This window comes from Marmota marmota, unplaced genomic scaffold, assembly GCF_001458135.2.
Source record: "Marmota marmota marmota unplaced genomic scaffold, marMar, whole genome shotgun sequence".
In the NCBI taxonomy this organism is placed as follows: Eukaryota; Metazoa; Chordata; class Mammalia; order Rodentia; family Sciuridae; genus Marmota; species Marmota marmota.
Window position 1 is genome coordinate 22,508,120 of NW_026000229.1, and position 14,851 is coordinate 22,522,970.

The following is a 14,851-nucleotide window of genomic DNA, read 5'->3' on the forward strand; positions in this document are numbered from 1 at the left end:
ACAGTGTTTATTCATTTTATGAGAAAGATGATCCATAGTGAAGAAGCTGTTTCCTGGATATTCACAAGACACTGAGCATGTTAAATGCTCTGAAAAGGCCCACTAGGTACTTCTGAAATTTGAGTCTCAACACACTTTTTCTGGCTAACCTACCAATGCTATGTAAAACTGAGTTCTTAGGAACCCTCAGAAAATACTGATGTATATATTTGTCTTTTCACTGGATTTTGAGTTCCTTAAGAATCAAAATTATAATTTATTTCTTTGTATTCCTTGCACAGTTTCTGGGACATAAATGGCCAATAAATGTTTGTCTGAGTTGCATATATGAAATATTTACAACATTGGATTAATAGCATGTACTAAAGATGATATAGTTTATTTCTACAGTTACATTTTCATATCTTGAAACTCCCTTTTCCTGCCACTTCTCTCACTGAGACCAAATCTCTTTTCCCACCACACTTAAATGAGATTGCTGCTTGTAAATCCTCCCAAGCTGTGGGAGAAGTAATTTTTGTGAGAGATAGCCTCTGAAGCAAAAGGGAGCTCCTAATGGAAGAAATGGAAGGAACATGGCATCTGAAGTAAACACAATTGAGGGTAATATAGGGCTGGCAATTCTTAGATGACTCTCATGTCAGCAGCTCACAGGGACCATTTAGGTGGCTCAAATTCTGATTATTGACTCTGCCTCACTCTAAACTGCGTGGATCGTGACTCGGTGTTAGCTAGATGGAGAATGTAATACACACCATAAGAACATATAAATGTTCTAAAAGTGCTGGGAAATAATTTGATTCCCTTTAATAAAGGTGAGCAGGAACACAGTGATAAATAACATGATATTTTTAAATTAGTTTCATCTTGTACACATAGTAGATAGATAAATTGCACTAAATAGTATTTTCATTTTATTGAATGAAGAGTATTTCATTTTCAGTTTTGTCAGTAATCAAATAATTTTATACCAGTATGTGTTATAAAATGTCCTTATAGAGAAAAGCATGAAATTGTAAATGTATATTTTTGTTTACTTCATTTTTTAAACTTATAATACCTTTAGGATATCTCAACTCAAAATAACTTTATTCCATTCTGTTAATTTGTCGTTGTTTTTGTTACAGACTTAATCAGTTTAAGAATATGTTATTAAAATAATAATGTTTATAATGTAAAGCTGTTTAATATTGCTATTTTTATTAAATGGACCAGACACTTTACTCTTAATAGATAATAGTTGTTAACATAAATGTTTACAAAGAAACCAGCCTTTAAGTTGTTAAAGTCTGAGTTTCCCTAGAGGAGATCTTGTTTATTTGGTGGTAGTAAATAAACTTGCTGTGCTCTGTGAATATTCCATTTCTCAGCAGGGGTCTTGGCAGCTGTGGAGAACGTTTTATATTCTCATCAATTGCATGAAAACCCCATGACCCCATTTCTCTTTATGGACTCAGATTACTACTGTAGACTCCAAAAAATGCCCATTCAACTCTGATCATTAATATAACAGAAGCTAGTTAAATAAGCAGAACATTTCATTATCATCATAGAAATTTGCATTTATGTATTTGAATAGGGGTTACTGAAAACACAAAGATATAAGAACATACATACATGTACTCTTTGTGGTGTTTACTAGAAATTCAACCAACAAGACTTGTAATACTAGAAATTTCTGTATTAGAAAACCCAGAGTTGAACAGGTATACATTGACATTTATATTCATTGGCATCCTTTCTCTTTTATTTCCTTTTGTTCCAGAAACAGTTTAGTATGTTGTTGGAAAGTTCTAGGGACTTAATTTCTCTTCATTTGTTTTCCTACAGACTATGGAATCTCTAAATGGTGGCAAACCATTCCTGCAAGCTTTTTATGTGGATTTGCAGGGTGTCATCAAAACCCTTCGGTATTATGCAGGCTGGGCAGATAAAATTCACGGCATGACCATTCCTGTAGGTATGTGAAAATCTGAGTATGTTGAAAATGGAAATGTGAGGCTCCACCAGAAACAACTTTCATCATCAGACACAAACAGCAGGCACATATAATACAGATATGAGTCACTTCTAGTAGCTAGAACTGAGCAGAGAGCCAAATAATTCTGTCAATAATTTTGACAGTGTCCCTCTTTCTTTATATAGATAGTCTACATATAAGTGTAGGGAAAATCCACAACAATTGTAAGAGCAAACCACGATCATCAACATCCTTAGTTTACAGAGGAGGAAACAGAAGCTTAAAGAAGTTCAACAGCTTTCCTACTTCATGAGCAAATGAATTTTACAGCTGAAATTTTGACATTAGAGCCTTAGCTCTTACTTCACCAGAGAATTCATTTTCACTACTGGATGGAAGAAGAAAAAGGGTGTACTGAAAGAGATATGAGGACTCACCAGTGCTTTGTGAGTCTAACTGAACTAAAGCAGGAGGGTCGTCATATGGGAAGGTTAAGTTAAAGGGCCTCATAATTATTCACATGCTTATTTTGATATTTGTTCAGTGGGTCCATAATTTAGCATGAGCTTGATTTTCTTTTGGTCACTTTTTCCCCAGTGAAATCTGGTATATAGGAAGGCCATTAACTTTAACCATGATGCCTTTATTGCCTTACATACGTTTCTCTGCAAAACATAATAATTTTATATTTGGAATTATAACAAAGTAATAAAGTACTTTATTTGCATGGCACTTGAAAGTATAAAGTATTCTTTTTCATATAGGACCTAATGACTCTGTGATCCTTTGAAACAGGCTGGATTTAGAAAGATATTATGCCCATTTTACAGGTGAGAAAATGAGACAGTAAGGGTTTAGTTTTTTAAACAAGTTTACCTGACCAATAAGCAGCAAGTCTGAAATTCAAACCCAAGTCTCTTTCTGCCTAATCTATTGTAAGCATAATGGAGATTAATTTAGTAGGGTAAGAGGGTGAGGAGATGATTTGTAAGGTCTTTAAACCTTTGCCGATTTTTAGATTAACATACAGTTTATTCTCATTTTCATTCTCTCATTCATTTTAGTTTGTTTTATGAAGTTGCCTTGAACACTGAAATAGTAGATATTGAACTACTGTTCTTAGGGGAAATACAGGAGTAGGTTGCTTCAAGCTTCTAGTCAGAACATTTTGTCAGTCATTCAGAATATGACCTTATTTTATGTGTTTCTGTTGAAAGGCCCTTTATTGAATATATATTACTGATTTATGAATTTTGAATTCAAGGCCAACCAGCCAGCAGCACTGTAACCCAAGCCTGAATGAAGCTGTTCTAATACATGTATTTTCTCCTTAAGATACATTACAGCCTCTTGCACTTAGGAAAGAAGAAGTAAAAAATGTGAGAAGTTGGCACAAAATGGATCACAAAAAGACACCATTTTCATAGTATGAGAGCTAAAGCAATAATATAGTGTCACTTCATTAACTTCAACTGAGAGTGTGCCTTTGGCCTTGCATTTTTTTGTTTGTTTTGCATGTACATACCTGTAAACAACTGAAAGTGCTGCAAGCGCTGATTTGTGGGTTGCAAATGAATTTTAACAAGTAAGCAAGTTCTCAAATATGGAATCCACACACACAAAAAAATGGTGATCAACTGTATCTAGAGCCTAGTTTTCTCAAGATAGCCCTTCTGAATCTCAAATATTCTGGAACATTAAATAAAGGTTGTGGATCTCCCTGCCTGTCAGATGCATGAAAGAGGCTTTCATAAAATGTCAGTGATGAGAACACATTTTTTTTCACCCATAAAAATAACCTGAAAAAATTTTTAAAAAATTTAAATCTACGACTACTTTACTTTGCTACATGGATACATTGACTCACACTCCACAGTTCATCCATCTCAGCACCTCTGATACTAAAGGAGTCAAACAGTGGCAAGAATTGTTATTGTCTATTTCACTCCTTATTTAGGGAGGCTGGAGTCCTGTACCATGTAATAGGAAGATTGTTTCTTTTATCTCCTCTACTACCCATCAACTTCAGCCTCTCATTAATTCACTAATTTGTTCATATATTCCTTTATTCAACAAAATTTTGAGCACCTGCTGTGTTTCAAGTCCTGTGCAAGGCAGTGAAGGTGCAAAGATGATTAAGATGTTCATAGAATAGTAAGGAAAATAAACAAGCAGACAAGCAATTATAGTTCAGTGTGGCCTATTCAGATATAGAAGCACAAAGTTCAAAGAGACTCCATAGGGGAGATATATCACCTATTATTAAGGCTTCCTGGAGAAGTTGCTATATACAAGATGATACCTGGAGGGCAAGTTAAAAAGAAGCTGGAAGTAGAAGCATCAGACAGCAGTAATGGCCTGTGCAAAGCATGAAAGGAGGAGAGTACTGTGTGCTGGTGGGTCTAAAAGTATAGTCAGATATAGAAGACAGTAAGGTTCTGGACCTGAGTCAGCTGGGCTACAGGTTTTATTCTGTAGACAATAGTCAGACACTGAATTATTTATATAGGTAAGTGCTTGGATCAGAATTACATTTTAGAAAGAACACTTTGACTGCAAGTGGGTAATCTTGTAGAGAATAGGTATCTGCTTGCTTTGTCCCCCTGAAGGGTAGCCTGCTACTAGACTATCTGGCAAGAGGCGAAAAGGATTATCACTTCTGAGCCATTAACCAGATAGCTGTTTCCTACTTTGAACTGGAAGCTTCTCCCATCACTCTCTGTTTCACCCCACCCACGGCTCACAATTAAGAAGCTATTGCAGAATTATGCAATATCAGTTTGATTCACAAGAGTCTTGTTGTTGTTCCCTTTATAATGTGATCTATCGTTTCCTGCAATAGTACCCAACAGAGCCATTCTCTCTGTCCATAAAGCTATGCTTTACTATGACCTTCTTCTAAGACTACTCCTAATTATAATGAGAAATAATAATCATTGCTATGATTTATTAAGCACTTTCTTTGTGCTCATTTATTATATCTAATCTTGTAGCAGCCTTGATGAAGACTTATTATTTTTCCCATTTTGATTATTTTCAACCCATATCATAATCTTGTGCTCTTCTGTTCACAATCTCCTTGTGATGGAGGAAGAATCAAAGCTTGTTTTCAGTTTACTGAGGGAGAAATAAAAGTTAATGGACTTATATTATCTTAGATTTTTCTGAGTAATGAGTGCCATTAATTTTATTGATTTTATGGTATGTAAGAAAATGTAATCCATACTTTAAGCTGAATTCTGACATTAAAATGGCCTTAAGATATATTTGCATATATAAAGGTTAAAATATACCATGTCAAATATAATAGTCTTTTTCCAGTTTTGCCTGTTAGAATAGGCTAAGAATGGGCTAAAATTTCACACAGATAGTGACTTAGATTCTTGGTCTGATTTAGTCCTATTAACAGTGAATGCATCTGGTGAACTCTTGTTCAGTTAGACTGAGAGTGAGGGACTATCTTCTCTGCCCACCGAAGAAGAACCAAATTGGTGAATTGGTGGTGACAGGAAATCATGAAGTCAGCTTCAGTTTCTTTGAAAGACTAAGGCTGTGAAGGACTTCAGGGATTCCTAAAGCCACTCTTCTCATTTTATAGACAGAGAAGCCAAGTCCAGTGAAGTAAACTGACTTTTTTCCTAAGACCATATTGGTGGAGCTAAGATACCTTCATGACAGGCTCAGGAACCTAACTTCTTCTACTCTTCCAGCAGACAGCTGAGAACAGTGTTTAGTACCACTTTATGCTAATATAAATTTTCACTGTCTGTATAGGCATAAGTTTGTCACTGTAGCTATAAAATGTTCAGAAAGATCTGTGCCACCTTAACATGCATAGAAGTATGCTAAGGTAAATGTTGGGATAATTTTGTGTAATTGGTCTAATTTTTTAATACTGGAATCACCAAAAGGCTTACTAGCTCCTCAAAAGGTAATTCTGTATGAAGTTTAGAGATGAGAATATTACCTTCCATTTACAAAATTATGTTACAGATTTTTGTGCTATTGAATAAACTCATTTTTATTGTTACTAGTTATATGTAATTTACTACAATTCTTGAAATGCTTTTACTATTATGATTGGGAACTAATGTATTAGTTCATGACTAATACATTTCTCCTCAATTTCTGGAACATTCTGTATTTTTCTAACTTTATGGACTATACAGACTGATTAATCATTCGTACTCTTCTGTAATTTATATATAGAATGTACCATTGATAGATATTATGAGAATAAAATTGTGTTGAAATTATTTTTCAAGCAGCTACAAAATCTGCCTTAAGGAGTAATGTTTGCCTTAAAGGAATTATCCAAATAATTAAACTGTTCTGATTAACTAAATATTACTCGCTCCTGTGTAATTTAATCAAGTCCCATCAAAAAAACATAAGATCAGTGTCTTAATATTTCATAAATATAAAATTATTATTATATTACCCATCTTTAGGGTCAGAAACTTTTCTTAATAGAATTATACCATTATAAGCTTGGTGCACATATGCTCAGTAGAAGTTAATCCACGCAGTTCAATCAAATTTGTAATATAATGAAGCATTTAATTTTAAGATTTTTGTGTGCTTCATTAACTATAAACTAATCTTTGATTATTGAAACACCCAGAAGTTCTCTTTGCTGGCTGTGTCTTAATATAGATGCTTAAGACCTGGCAAGAAAAATTTTAGAGGAGGAAAGTTTGGGGATCAGAGTTTTAGAGGTTTAGTCAATAGATGGCCCACTCCATTGCTCTGTGTCTGACAGGAGGCGGAGGCAGAACAACATGGTAGAAGAGTGTGGTGGAGGAAAGCAGCTGGAAACATGGCACCAGGAAGCAGAGGGAAACCTCAGCTCAACAGGGCAAAACATGCACCTCAAAGGAATACTGTGAAAAGCCCACTTCCTCTAGCCAAACCCTACCTGCTCACAGTTACCACCCAGTTAATCCATGCAAGTGAATTTTTTAGGTTCAGGCTCTCATAACCCAGTCAGTTCACCTCTGAAATTTCTTGTATTGTCCCACACATGAATTTTTTGAGGCCACCTCATATATAAACCATAACGATCTATGGTGGTGGGAAGAATTGACCCTGTGTCCCCTTTGAACTGACTCAGCCTGGATAGAAGGGAGAAAGGCTGTCAGTCCTGGACCCACTCAGTCATCCAAAGGGAAGTGGCCCTGTAGTGTTGTTCCCTTTATAACTTAATATACCAGAGTCTATGTGAGTTCCCTATGTTCATATTCTCAAAGAATCATCTCACCCTTCTTTATAAAAGAGTGTCACTGGTTTCTTTTGTTTTATATCCCATTTGAATTTATTTTTTCTATTATATTGTAAGTCTCTGGTTATCTACACAACTTTCCTCATAAACGAGTCATTAATATGTTTTGCGGATAAAGAACTTTGAAGTCCAAAGACCCAGATCCAAGTTTAGGAGCCACAACTTAACCAGTTATATCACTTTGAATTTAACTTCCCTGTCATACCTTCACCACATAAAAAATATTGATAATGATAGTTGCATTATTTTTTCATATTTTTGAGTATGAAATTAAATAAAGTTGTGAATGTATTTTATAAGGTTCTATACAAATATGTAGCCTTGTTCTTATTTGAACATTTTGAAAGTACTAAAAACAGTGTTTCTATTCTCCTATACTTTAAACTCCTTTCAGATAGAGTAGTAGAGTTATCAGAGAGGCCAAAAGTACGTGAAAGAAAGTGAGCTCACATAACTCTGAAGCCACTGCAGGTCACTGTGACACCTATGGACTGCCCTTTCCCTCTCAGTTCCTCTGGGTCTCCTACATGGAGTGTGGCCTGTAGTTGGCAGCACTGGCATCACTTGGTCACATGGAATGAAGCCAACTCTCAAATCTCACTCCAATGCTATTGATTCAGAATCGTATATAATAGTTCAAAGGTGCTTTGTGTGCATGTTTAAGTTTCAAAGGCATTATGTAGCTTACCATATAGCATTGGTAGCATGCCAGATAATTCTATACAGTAAACTAGTCAAGGTTTTTAGTCTTCATTATTGGGATTTAAGAATATATGAATATTAGAAAAAATATTGCTAGCCCTTAAAACCTGTTATTTCATAGTTTTTCATAGGTGAGGCTAACAAGTAGTCATGTACATATTTTTTAAAGTTGTATTGATTTAATAGAAATTATTAAGCAAGTGGTAGAGCAGTTAATACTTAGATGTGGCAAAAATTGTCAAGGTGGCTTTTGAAGGACTGGCCTAGCCACAGGTAACCCTGATCTCAGGGTTCAGTGGAATTCACAGCAGGGTCATGGTAGCTATGAATGACTTCTGTATGCCACAGCCCCAGCTGGGACTATGTCAAAAGCATAGTTTGCAAGTTTGGCAGGAACTACAAGTACGATGCGAGGTGTCATCTTTTGCTGTCCAGATGAGGATATAGACTGAATTCAGAAGTTCTAGAGCCCAGTTCAAACATCTTTAGCCTATTTTTCCTCAGAAAACCCTTTCCAGAGATTCATAAATTGAAAGAAGGTAATAACCTGTACTGTTGTAAAAAATGGAATCTTTTCAGATGATCCATGAGTTCTCTGCATACAGAGCGGATATAGTTAATTAGATTTAAAAAATATTACTCAGACTTCTTATTATCATCCTATGGATAGTTCCCACATATTGGCTACTTTTTTTGAAATGGTGACACATTTAAAAAAAATTCTCTACAGTTGCTGAACCTGCCAACTTCCTCATTTCTTCAATTTAAAGTAATATCCATAAAACAAAGTCAAAAGATAAGCAGAAAAGCTTTGCCCTAATATGATAGAGAACTAATTTCCTTAATAACAGTAGAGCTCTTCAAATGACTAAAAAGATGAAAACCCCCATAGAAAAATGGCAAATGAAGATTAAGCTGAAGGAACAATTGAAAATGGCCAGTAAACATGAAAGGTGCTCACACTCATAGACCATTATACACAAATAAAAACAATTTGTCATTTCCCCAGGTACCAGATTGTCTGACATCAAAGTCTGGTGTTAAAAAGTAGAAAGTATAGCATGTTGTTAAAATTGCAAATTGTTTTAACTTTTCTGAAGGGGAATTTGGCAAATATTTATGAAAATATATAAAAATGCATGTACACTTTGATTTTAAAAAGTTCCACAGATATACAAAGATGTATAAAACAATAGGCTTTGCAGCATTATTTATAACAGCTTGAGCTCTCTCTGTCCCTCAGGAGAATTCCTAGTAATATTATTATTTATTCAGCCAATAAAATAGCATTCAGCTATTAAAAAGATGTGTTAGCTTTATAGGAAAAATGAAATATAAAATACAGTAAATAACATAATCCCATTTGTATTTTAGAAAAATGAAGAGAGAAGTGACAAAAGGAAAAGATACACACTTGTATGTGAATAAAGGTTCTTTGAAAAGATGCACCAGTAATAACAGTTAATTCTAGGAAAGGATAGAGATCAAAGGTCCAGGAGAAAAGAGGGGTGGGGGGAAACACTTTATTGTAAATAATTAAAATGCATAATTTTGAATTTAGTTAAAACAAATCTGTGTGATAAATATTAGTGATTAAGATGTATTGTGAGACAATGATAAACAGTCTCCTTCACGTTTTTTCTTGTTCCCCAATCCACACACTCCTGTCCCCACCTGCATCTGCATTCCTAACAATTGTGTCTTGAATATTAGCTGAGTGTCTTCACTTTCCCTGAGGGACTGTTTTGAGAGAGAGAACAACTCTAATGAAGTGACCAAAGGGCTGGCAGTAGGGGGAAAACAAAGACTTTACCCAGTTCTGGTAAGGAAAGCCATATGCTAAAAATGTTTGGTTAGTTCAAGAAGGCTTTTAATACTACTTAGATAAAAGCCATGACATTTCCTTAAAGAATAATTTGGTTTGGTCTTTCTGGCTAATAATCCAAATTGTTTATTGCTTCTATAAGAAAAACAAGATTTTTAAATTTCTCTCAAGCTCTTTTACTTTTAACCCGTATGGTTCATTTTCACATCTAGTTCAAGGATGGAAGCTTTAAGTTATTGATGGAGTTCTTCTTGGCGTATATCTTACTTTACTCCTTACTTTGTCCCGTTGCCCAACATTTTAAATATGCCCAATAGTATTTTCTTTAATATTTTTAATACTTAGAAATTACTTAAACATTTGTGTTACTCTAGTTTTTCAAATAAGTGTCCTACGTCTTATTTTAATACTTACTATAAAATTTTAGTTTTTAATAATTGACAACTTTCCCAGCCCCACCCAAGACTGCTTCTAGTGTCATAAGTTTGTCCTTCATTTACCTTAGAGGTCCTCTCATCAACTCTGTGTGTCTGGGAGCCTTAGCCATAGGTACCCCAGGCCAAGTGATCGCTCTTCTCCAGCTTTTGTGTGTGGTCAAGTAGGAAATTTATCCAGTTTCATTTATTTTATTTTATTTTAGTTTTTTGGCTGCCACTGATGTTCTCCCTGTGCATTATTTTTCTAACCTAAATTTGCTGGGAGTGACCATGCTCATGCTTATTTCTTTCAGATGGAGACTATTTTACCTTTACGAGACACGAACCCATTGGAGTGTGTGGACAGATCATCCCAGTGAGTGTATCTCCTCGCACCTTGTATTTATTTTCATTTGACCCAGTTCTTTTAAAGACACATAAAACATGGTCCTCAGCGATGTGTGTTTTCCATTACTGGGAAGAAAAAACTGAGCTCATGTTGTTGACATATCTTCAACAGCCTCCCTGCAAATGCTTATTTGAACAGGTTAATAGAGTTTCAGCTCTGTTACCAGGAGTTGAGTTCTCAAGTCATGGAATTCTCATGATTAAAATAAGCAAAGCAAAGCACAGTGTATTAATAACTTGCCCTTGGTTGTGGATGTCCATTCTGCTTATGGAAAAGTAATGCTTTGTTATATTTGCTTGTTTATTTTTTAGAACTGTGACTCCCCATGTTTCCAGGCATAGTATTTATATAGTTTTTCAATCCCATTCTTTCCCACTGTCTCTTTTCACAAGAATCTAGATAGGAGACGCTACAGAAGACACAGCAGTACAGTTAACGTCATGATCATAATTGAAACCATGCCGGGCTGTTGTCTGTCTTGTAAAGGGATATAGATGTAGTGCTTAGTGTTTGGATTGGAACATTAAACACTGTCCTTTGCTCTCTCTCTCTTTCTCATACACACCCTTGGCACAATAAAAAACATCAGTGAATCTTTTAACAGTACTAGCTAATAGTTCTGGCCAAGATTTCAAGGGAAGAATCAATTAAACTCTTACAAGATAGACAAGATTTCTCTTCTCCAAATTTAGGACATAATAAAATAATCTTGATTTTGGGAGTCAGAGATTTGGGAGAGTGATTGCTATTTGTTCAAATGACCAATAAGTCCTGGGTAACTATGAGACTTATTAGAGATTGAGAAGGGAAAATGAGAAGTTTGGTCGAAGTTCTTTGGCTCCTACCCCAGGGGACTCCTGCTTAGATAGCTCAGGGGTGGTTCTGTCACCTTCACTGTAGGATTCAAACCTGCTCCCCTTGCCCTTCCCCAGGCTCTCAGAGCTACAGCTTCTCTGACAGGACAAGAGTTGTTTGTCAGCCAGCTCCAGCTCAATTACTGCTCTCCAAGATTTATATACTGTAGATGGAATTAAAACATCACGGAGGACTCCCAAGTTTATAAACAACTAAGGGGAAAAGAAATTGGGTGTTTGGTGAAGGCAAGACACTTGTATATTTTTGCAGGCTTGCCATAGCCAGTGAGAATCCTTCAAGGATGGCAGCTGAGAGGCTTCAGGCAGAAACACAGTGTGGTCAGACGCTGCAGCCAGGGGACTCGGAATTCTGCTTTCTTTCTTAATGAAATTATCAATGACACCTGATAGTAATGAGTCTCATGCCTGAACTTATGTTGAAACAAACTAGATGTCCTATTAAAATCAGTTTCAACCATTTTAGGCCCCAAATTCATATATTCTCATGAATATATTTTTTTATCATTGGATTATTTTTCTGTGGAAAGGAGATAGATGAAAATTTTTGCATACTCATCAGGAGATATACTTTATTACTTTATTTTTTGTAGTCATATGTGTTTTATGATTATGTGTGTAAGAAAAACTGCTATCTTGAAGTACCATTGACTTAAAAATTTAATTTATCCCTAGAATTTTTTTTCGGTGCAGGGGGGCAGGTAGTACCAGAAATTGAACCCAGAGACACTTAACCACTGAGCCACATCCCCAGCCCATTTTTATTTTTTATTTTGAGACAGGGTCTCATTAAGTAGCCTAAGGCTTTGCTAAATTGCTGAGGCTGGTTTTGAACTTGGAATCCTCCTGCCTCAGCCTCCCAAGCTGTTGGGATTACAGGTGTGCATCACCCTGTCTGGCTAGAAATTTTCTTTTTTAGTGCTTATATATTGAATAGATTTCACATTAATGTGCAAATCCTGCTGTAAAAATCCTATATTTAAGAGAAAGTCTCAAACACAAGAAATTATTGGAAACAAAGCTATTGCTGTTGTTGTTGTTGTTGTGCTGGGTATCAAACCCAGGGCCTCATGCATGCTAAGCATGCATTCTGCCACTGATAGCATTCCCTACCGAAAGGCCTAATTTTAAGAACATATGAAACAACAGCAGTAAAGAAACAAAAACTTCCTTTCAATCATGAGGTTTCTTTTGGTGGGTAGCTGAGTAATTTGTTGTATAGAGAGAAAAAAAGAGATTTTCAAGGTCATTGCTATTCTATTCTTAATGAAGTCTTTAAAAATCCAAACATCTATGCTTTGTGGAGACAAGATTTATGATGAGGACTAGTTTAAGAAAAAAATCAAAAAGTCACAGCTTAGAAACAAAGTGGTAGAGGAATATTTTTCCGTTTATCAACCCTGAGTTTTCCCTTTCAGTGGAACTTCCCCCTGCTGATGTTTGCCTGGAAAATTGCTCCAGCTCTGTGCTGTGGCAATACAGTAGTGATTAAGCCAGCAGAGCAAACGCCTCTCAGCGCACTCTACATGGGAGCACTCATCAAAGAGGTAGGGGAAGCTGACTTCAGGAGTGGTTCCGACTCCCTTTACAGAGTCTGATTGTGTGGACCTTCACAAAACACATTTCCTCCACTTCTGTTTTCTTAGGCTGGCTTTCCACCTGGAGTCATCAATATTGTGCCAGGATATGGGCCAACAGCTGGGGCAGCAATAGCGTCTCACATTGGCATAGACAAGATTGCATTCACAGGCTCTACTGAGGTAGGTCCCTGAGAAACCATGGACGGAGGAACATGACACTGAAGATGGTATTGTAAGCTGGATACCCACCGGGCACTCGGTACCCAAGCCCTTTAGGAGTAATATTGATCTCAGAGATAGAACATGGGTGAATATGAAAGCAAAGATTGACATTTTTAACTATTGGATGCACAGTTCTCTGAGCTTTTTTGTGTACTGTCTGTGTAAAAATTGTCTCAGAAGTTGTGGTTCTGGTCACTTTTTTGATTCAAGAACATATGGCAGAAGCAAGTTAAGAAGCTGAAAAGCTTAACTAGTCTCTAGTAAAGATGAGAATTGAGACATAGCATTTCCTTCTCTTGATTTCCTGTAGTTGCAACTGGCAAATAATTATGCCCTATGAGCTGTAAGGGATGATACAGAGCAGTGGTCAGCAAACTTTTCCAGTGAAGGTCTGATAGTAAGTGCTGTACACTTTGCAGGCAATGTGGGCTCTGTTGCAGCCACTTAGTTATGCATTACTAGCACCAAGCAGTCATAGATAATACATTAACAAATGAGTGTGACTGTGTGCCAGGAAAACTTTACAGGAACTGAAGTTTAAATTTCACATAATTTTTACAAATCAAAAAATACCTATAATTTTTTTACAAACATTTAAAAATGTGAAAACTGTTCTTACTTTATAGCTCATACCAAAAGAGGTAGCAGATCAAGTTTATAAATCCCTTATGTTAGAATCACATGTGTAATTAGGGAGATGTATAAATTGTTACTCCAGTATGTCTTTGATTCAGGTAACAAATGCCCAAAGAGAGACTCTGATTCATTGTTTCAAGTTGAACTTCACAGATACTGCTATCATCATTGCAAAGGATGTCTATAAGTCCAGAACAGTGTTCCCCAAAAGAAAGAGAACAAGGGCAGCATTTGTCACTTAAGTCTGGTAACCTAAAAAATTAAAAGAAACAAGTGAAACTAATATTCACAACATACTTAATTTAATCCAGTATTTCCAAAATATTATTTCAACAAATAATTGGTATGAAAATTATTAACACAATATTTTGCATTCTATTTTTCTTATGAAGTTTTTGAAATCTGGTATGTGTTTTACATTTGCAACACACCTCAATTCAGACTAGCCACATTTCCATGGCTACATATGGCTAGTGGCTAGCATGTTGGAGAGTACAGGTCTAGAAAGTTGATAATATCAGTTGATAGAGAATTGATATGTGGTTTAACTGACTCTTGTTAAATTCATGAAAAATTTCATAAAAGATGGATTAATGGTCCTAAATGTTAATTTACATTTAGAGATTATTTAGTTTTATGTTTGTCAAGAGTAAATCTTGCTTGTTTCTCCAAAATTTTTGTTATACTTGTTTTGTTACACTTTTTCAATTTAATGAAATATGTAAACCAAAATGAGAGTATGAAAGGGAATTATTGTTTCTGATGAACTGAGTCTAATGCTTTGAAAAATATTTATTAAGGAGAGATGACAAAAACAAACTGCAACCAATTAGAAGTAGGCAAGAAAGACAATAATAAAAGATTAGGGGAAAATATAAATCTGGATAAGAGTGTGAGCCTGGATGGCTTGGCAAATGTTTTTAACTCCTACTCCACTTAAAGAAACTG

General features: G+C 35.6%; 1 protein-coding gene across 1 annotated transcript in view; it reads left to right on the top strand.

The window, feature by feature from the left end:
- Window positions 1–14,851, top strand: part of Aldh1a2 (aldehyde dehydrogenase 1 family member A2) — an 89,312-nt gene that overhangs the window by 40,112 nt on the left and 34,349 nt on the right. The window contains exons 4-7 of the mRNA XM_015480609.2: window positions 1,831–1,960; window positions 10,499–10,560; window positions 12,884–13,012; window positions 13,112–13,225. Coding sequence (XP_015336095.1) covers window positions 1,831–1,960; window positions 10,499–10,560; window positions 12,884–13,012; window positions 13,112–13,225 — 435 coding nt within the window. The remainder of the gene's footprint in view (window positions 1–1,830; window positions 1,961–10,498; window positions 10,561–12,883; window positions 13,013–13,111; window positions 13,226–14,851) is intronic.